We start from the raw sequence: 7,216 nt of genomic DNA on the forward strand, positions 1-7,216 counted from the left end.
TGGATGGATGGATGGATGGATGGATGGGTGGGTAGATGGGAAGGAGGAAACACAAACTGGATACTGGCAAGTGAGAGTGAAAAACTGATAAATTGGAGATTCTTTCAGGATGATTTTTAGTTAAAGATAGAACAAGAGTAACAGACCAAGTCAGGTTTTCTACTTCTGAGATCCTAGAATTGGTGGCATGCATGTCCAAGGAACACGGAGAAGTCATGATCATGTGGCCCTGTGATATGTCCCTCCCAGGGTCACCAGGTTGTAGTGGTTCTCAACCAGACCTCAGAAACTTACCTGGCCCACACGGTTGATGGCACAAGTGAAGCAGTGATTGGCAATGGCTGCGTTTCTGGCCTCAATGGGCCAGAAGGACTCACTGAAAAAGGAGGACAGGAGGAATCAGGTTGCCTGCTCTCAGGCAGCCTCAGTGGGATGCTCTGGCCGAGCAGCAGCTGGGCTACTGGCCTTCTCTGGCCAGTCGTGGGGACAGCCAAGGAGACTCACTGTACCCACAAGTCACTGTAGACCCACTTTGCCACAGCACCCAGCTTAAGCCTAAGCAGCCTTCCAGGGAGGGCCTGCTGCAAGCAAGAGCCACCGCAGTCAGATTGCTTGGGTTCAGATCCTCATCCCGAGCTTGTTTCCTTCTCGCAAACTCCCTCAAAAGGAGACCATGAAGAAAGACTAAACACTGAGGAAGTGAAGCTCCACACGGCAGGAGCTCATAACTGTCATGTTTCTACCTTCTTCCCTCCTCCTGCAAATCTGCTTTCCAGCTGGCCCGGGTAGACCTTCTGGTAAACGTCAGAGGGGCACAGGGGGCCTGGTGAGCTGGGGCCTGACCTCCTACCCCTAGCTCTCCTACCCTGCCATCTTGGAGAAAAGGAAAAACAAAACAAAACAAAAAACCCCAGCTCCATAGAGGAGCATTCCAGCAGAGTAACTACAAAGTTTAGGTGATGGGTGTGTGTTCATGTGGGGGACACATTCTGCAGCAGAATTACTGCTTCTGAACTGACTGTCTCTCAGGGCCCTTCCATTTTTATTCTCTGAACCTTATGTCCGCAGGCAGAAGCTCTCTGGTCCCATCACTGGCCACCCCACAGGGACCACTGAGCTGGGGGCCTTGCCTGGTCCAGTACCCACTGAAGACAGAGCACAGCGGGAGACCTCACCTCTGCTAGAGACCCTGTCTTTTCTAGCCAGCGTGGAACTCAGTGGGCCTTCTGGTCACCGATTGTCTTTCACCCACGAAATGACATCACTAAAGTTCTAGACTGGCCGAACCAGTGCCCACTTAGAAACACTGAGTGGCTGCGAGCAAAAGCCCTAGAATCTTCCTTGCTGTCAGCATGCACCTGGCTTAAACCAAGGAGTAGGTGGAGGGGGTGTGTGCTTGTCACAAGCCTAATTCTCAAGAGGATTCATGAGTCTGGAAAAGGATAAAAGAAAAAAAAAATCAAGGGCTTGATTGAGGGGACTCATTCTGCCTTTCTTTCCCCCTCAACTACTAAGCCACGCTGACAAAACTTTTAAGAAGGGATTTTTACAGAAATACACCATAGATGACATTTTCAGGAATTAAATAGACACTTGCGGAACAGTTGCCACAAAACATCTTTCTTGCAATTCTCCAGGGAGGTGTTCTGCGTAGGACTCAAACCCACAGCTGATAATAAAATGTATGCTCTCAAAACAACAAGGGGAAAGGAAGCTGGAGGTTCGTGAGAGTCCATTATGCGCGGGTTTTGATGGAGGGACGGAGGTAATATATTCCCAGTGTGACATACACACATCCCTAAAAATAATTACAGTGGGAAAGCAGAATGCACCAAGGACATGGGATGGCGACCTTTTGATGAATGAATAAAGCAGAAATAATTCGGCTACTCTCCGGCTGTGCTGGGCACATCCTGGGACTGCCCGGGTGACCCAACCAATCAAAAAGCCCTGATAGTGTTTTGTGGTTTGAGAACTGTGGGACATGAAAAATGAGTGAAGACACCCCACTAACCCACAGTTCAGGCATCATGTACCTGACAGGGAGGACTGAAGATACCGCAGAAGGAGCTGGATGGTTCTGGAAGCTGTGATCTACTGTGGGTTTTGTGTGTGTGTGACACGATGCTAAGAAACACTTATCGATGCTGCAAGTAATTTTTAAAAAATCATCCAAATCTCACCACCTCCATAAACCACCTGCTGTCATTTTTCCCAACTCCACGGCTATCCTTGCCCATAGTACAAAAAATTTTACAGCGTTCTGACCACAGCCTAGATACATCTTTTTATGGCTCACAGGCTTTTGTCACGATGCCTCACTATCTTCAGGATGACTGTGGGAGCAATAATCGGTGGAAGAGATGGGCTCAAATTTCCTTAACCCTGACGTTCTTCTGGCTACCATAAACATCTTCATGTCTTCCTCTTACATCACTTCCTTGGGCTACAGCTCTGGGAGAGCCATTATCTGTCACAGGGCATGAACAAGTCAGGCGTTCATGAAACATCCTGCTTTCCCAAAGGCCGGCAGCAGCTTTTACTGGCAGTCTCGCCACACCCTTGGGAGCAGAGGGCCAGACAATTCTTGGCTGCAGAAGAAAAATCAATCATTTTTAAAAAGCCAGATAAGCTGTCAGGACACAAGCGCCTTGGTCCATATTACATCGAGGCACTTCTGTTTGCTTAATTGGGGCTAATAAAAGCCTGAGATCGCAAGACCTGGGAGAGCCACTACACCCACGCAGCAAGGTGGCTGGGTGGGTCTGTGGCCAGAAGCCAGCTCAGGCCCAGCTGCCCTGGGGGTTGGGCTTCTGATTTCTCTAGTGATTGCTGCAGGGAAGACAGAGCTCTTAAAAATGTCTTACACATAAATGGCCAAGGGGGACCAAGGTTTCGCATAGGCCCAGCGGCTGGATGACCAGTAATCACCTTGCCCTAAAACCACTAATGGAGCCCAGTGTGATCCCAGCACTCATGAGGCTGAGGCAGGAAGATCACTGCAAATTTGAGGCCAGCCTAGGCTACAAAGTGAGTTCAAGGCCAGCCTGAATTACATAGCGAGGTTCTGTCTCAAAAAGACAAAAACAAAAACAAACCAAAAAAATCCCTCCATGGACACTGTTACTGGTGCTCAAGCCATGATAAGACCCTCATATATTTTTTGAGGGAAAACCCTAAGGAATATCGAAGGCCTGATTTTTTTTTTCTTCTACCCAATAGCACTGACAAGGTGGTGGACCTCAAGTAAGAGACCGGGCATTGTGTCCTGACCTGATTAGGAACCTGCTATGCAAACTCTGAAGCACAGGAGATGTCACTTGAGACAGGGAGGAGCACCATATTCTGACATCTAGAAGCCAGACTAAGGCTTTGCTGAGGGTTAGAAATACCGACAAGTGTGGGCCAGCAGGGAACTCCAAGCTGCCCACCAGACCCCCTCCGCTGGCCTCCAGCATTGGGCCTAGACCTGAGCAACCAGGACCAGAAGCCAGCACCTCTTCCTGCTTGGGAAAAAGTAAGTTGAGGAGAAAAATGTTTCCACAGATTCGTAGAGTTCTGTTACTTGTAATAATGCAAAGCTGGAAACTACCCAAATGCTCAGTTGTAGGGGAAAAGCGGATCAGCAGAAGGAACATCAGGCAAGAAAAGGCTAAGCTTCCTAGCTGCCCTTCCTTCCTGCCCAGGAGCTCAGGAACTTGGAGCTGCCAGGTCCAGCTTCACCCTGCACTGCCTCTACTAGAGCAGTTATTGGAGACTTAACACCCAAACACTTATTGTCAGGTGTTACCAAGGAAATCATTTCATTGGCTAAAAATAAGTTGCCGGGATTGATCTCTTAAGCATCCTCTGGGCTCCAAGCCCTCACCTTCTCCTGGCCTCATATGGCTGTGTGTTCCCTGGCTGGATGCCACTGGTCCCATGAGCCAGAATCCAGAGCCCTCTGTCCAGGAGCTAATGCTAGCTAGGTACCTAGAGTGCTCCAGGACCAAGAAGTAGGACTTTCTGAATCTTGATGAGCACGCAGGAGGTGGTGGTATTTTCATTGCAAAGTTCAGAATCATAGCAAAGGATGGTGTCTCACAGTAGAGTGAGTAGCTCTTTGGGGATCCGAAATTGTGTCATCTTGAGAATTCTTTTCACTAAAAAGCTGGTTAAATGTGAAATATACCACCATAGGCCTTCCAATCTGTTAAGACACTCTGATGACCGCGCCTGACTATAAACCCTACCTCTGAGCCCTGGATCATGGCGCTGGGTCTCAACTGTGGCTGAGCCCCAGGGAACCCCCACGTCCTGCACACTGAGTCACCTGAGTGAGCCAATGGTGGCTGAGGGGTTGAAGATGATCTCTGCCCCATTGATGCTGTACATAAGCCAGTTGAGGGGGTGGTGCCGTCCATAACAAATGTTCACTGCGATCTTGCCAAAATGGGTCTCGAACACAGGGTGGCCCAGGTTTCCCTCCATGTAGTAAGTCGACTAAAAAACAACAAACAGGGCTGTTACATCGATGCCTCAGCACCGTAAGGATTTCTCTTTCCTTAGATTCAGCAGAAAACATGAAATATCACCAGTGTTCTAAAAGTTAACACTCTTGGGTATGACTTGAAATCCCAGAATTTCAATGTTAAACAGTAGACAGATACAAATCAAGACACAAAAATAAAGCCACTCAAAGGGAAGTCACTGTGGTTTTAAGCATCTATCCCTAATCCCCTTTGTGATGTGTCAAAAATCCCCAAAGTCACTTTCCATGAAGAGAAACTGGGGGAGGGAGGTTCGATAAGGACCTCTGAAGGTGAAAGCTGAGGTTTGGCTGTTGCTAACGTGTACTGGCCCAAGTCCTCAGCAAGCACATGGTCTTCGATGGAATCTTAGAGCTGAAGGAACTCGGATTCATCAGAGTCATCAATGTCTAGAAAACACTGTCACCGAGTGGGGTTGGGACTTGACTTCAGGGCAGCCAGGTAGGAACCCCACTTTCCTGTGCCTGCCTCTGCCTGCCTCTGCCTGCCCAGCCCTGGAACCTGCAGCAGAGACAGCCCCCAGGAAGGGTAGAGGGCACGTGAGTTCCCACATAGACCCACTGCTGGAGCCTCTTCCCACTTCCTATTAATTTCAAAGCAGACCAGGTGCAAGCAGTGGCCAGGATGTACACATGTGGCAGGCACTGGAGCCGCCATGCTGCGCTGGGGCCAGCCCTGCGCTATTTGCAGGGAGTTAAAGATTAACCCAAGGTAAACGGCAAGGGACTCCCGCCCCCACCACCAACTGTTACTGAGAAACGCTGGGTTCTTCTCTCGCCCAGGGAACCTTGTCGGGCCCTATTGATGATTTCCCACCCTCCTCACTAGCCTGAGTACATCCGGGGCCCCCATGATCTGAGAAAGAGGATAAAGGACAAGGATGTCACATCCTGAACAACTGTACCAATCTGAAAATCAAGTTCAGATTTAATCTTAGGCATTGGGTGTTGTCTATTTCACTTCTTTAAACATCCACCACACCATTGTCACCCACTTGTGACTTGCCATTAACTGAAGTAGCCTCCCAATGTATGCCCTGCCCATAGGCATAAAAAGTCTCATGTTGGGGCCGGGGAGATGGCTCAGTAGAATAAGCACTTGCCTGGCAAGCGCAAAGGCCTGAGTTCAATCCCCAGTTCCACCAAAAAAAAAAAAAAAAGAGTCTCACGTAACACACAAATACAGAGACAGGCATATTAACCAACCTCCTGTCACCCAACACATGAACAGGGGCCAACTCAGCCTGGGTACAGAGGTGCACACCTATAACTCCAATACTCTGGGAGGTTGAGGCAGAAGGATGGTGTGTCAGAGCCCAGCCAGGGCAACTGAGATCCTGTCTCAAAATTAAAAACAATCTGCAGACATAGCTTAGTACAAAGCCTTGGATTCACACCCTAGCCCTACAAAAACGAAACAGAAAAACAGGAACCATGAAAGCCATGGACAACGAATACCACCTTCCCAAAATGAGATTGGTCATGGTCATCCAGGAGGTCAGAGCCTGAAAGGGGCCTCAGGAATCATAGCACATTTATTTTATTTTATTTGTGTGTGTGTGGGGGGGGCCAGCTCAGCCCACCAGGGGGCGGCGCTGGCTGGCATGTGGTGCTGGGGGATTGAACTGTGGTCCCTGTGCTTTGCTAAGCTTGTTCTAAGTAGGTGCTTTAGACCACTGAGCCATCTCACCAGCCCATCATAGCACATTTATCCACTATTTTGCCTTTAATTTATGTACCACTTACTCTAAAGGAGAATTTAAAAAACAAACAAACAAACAAACAAACAAACAAAAAACCCTCAGGTTAAAATAAAAACACATGTATAGGGCAAAGGGATATAGCTCAACGGCATAAGCACCTGCCTGCAAAGCACAAGGTCCTGAGTTTGATCCCGAGCACCACAAACAGAAAACCCACATGTATAAAAAAACCCTAGTGCTAAGGTGTTTGGGGCTCCCGTGAGCTCCACGTGAATTCCACCCACCTGCGTGACACAGGGCCATGTCATGGGACCCTCTGAGCACCACAGTCACACTGTGCTGCAGCATCACATGAGATGACATTCTCCCACCCAGAATGTCACCAGCAGAGGGGCCTCCGAGGTCTGTACATGGAAGGAAGAGAAGCAAGCTGGGCCGATCACCCCAAGGGCAGCTTACCTCATTGAAATCGCCCACTCGTGGGATGTGGTTTTTCCTGGTCTTGCCCAGAACCGCTCCAGAATCAGAGACCACCACAGCTGTGTTCCACAGGACGTCCCCATGACTGTGGTCTCGCTCCAGGATGGGGGATATCACCACCATGCTGTGCTTCTTTGCCAGCTGGAGAAATGAACAGCACAGTATTCTTTCAAATCAACCGCACCTTTTCATCAAAGCACTTACTGATCCTACCAAACAACAGGGCTTGGTGCAGCACTGTCCCTTGCAGCAGACGTTATTAGGAATACTTACTGCCACGGCCGTCCTGATGTCCACACTTAGCTAAATAAGAACTGCCATCATCCCTGCGGACTGCCAGTGAGAACAGAGAATGGTGTGGCTGCTGTGGAATCTGTGTGGAGGGGCCTTGAAAACTGAGACCTGGCACTGGCCAAATAGCTCAGTGGATTAAAGTGCCTGCAAGCAGGTGCAGGGGCCGGCAGTTTGATCCCCGGGGTGCACTGAGATGGCAATTGAGACTGGG

At 49.2% G+C, this 7,216-nt stretch overlaps 1 protein-coding gene across 1 annotated transcript in view; it reads right to left on the reverse strand.

Annotated features, from left to right (window-relative positions):
- The window catches only part of Upb1 (beta-ureidopropionase 1), a 30,733-nt gene that overhangs the window by 4,286 nt on the left and 19,231 nt on the right, over window positions 1-7,216 (reverse strand). Inside the window, exons 4-7 of the mRNA XM_023720943.1 lie at window positions 6,896-6,920; window positions 6,691-6,852; window positions 4,313-4,482; window positions 295-376 (exon numbers count right to left, since the gene is read on the reverse strand). Coding sequence (XP_023576711.1) covers window positions 295-376; window positions 4,313-4,482; window positions 6,691-6,852; window positions 6,896-6,920 — 439 coding nt within the window. The remainder of the gene's footprint in view (window positions 1-294; window positions 377-4,312; window positions 4,483-6,690; window positions 6,853-6,895; window positions 6,921-7,216) is intronic.

This window comes from Octodon degus, unplaced genomic scaffold (assembly GCF_000260255.1).
Source record: "Octodon degus isolate 3935 unplaced genomic scaffold, OctDeg1.0 scaffold00079, whole genome shotgun sequence".
Classification (NCBI taxonomy): Eukaryota; Metazoa; Chordata; class Mammalia; order Rodentia; family Octodontidae; genus Octodon; species Octodon degus.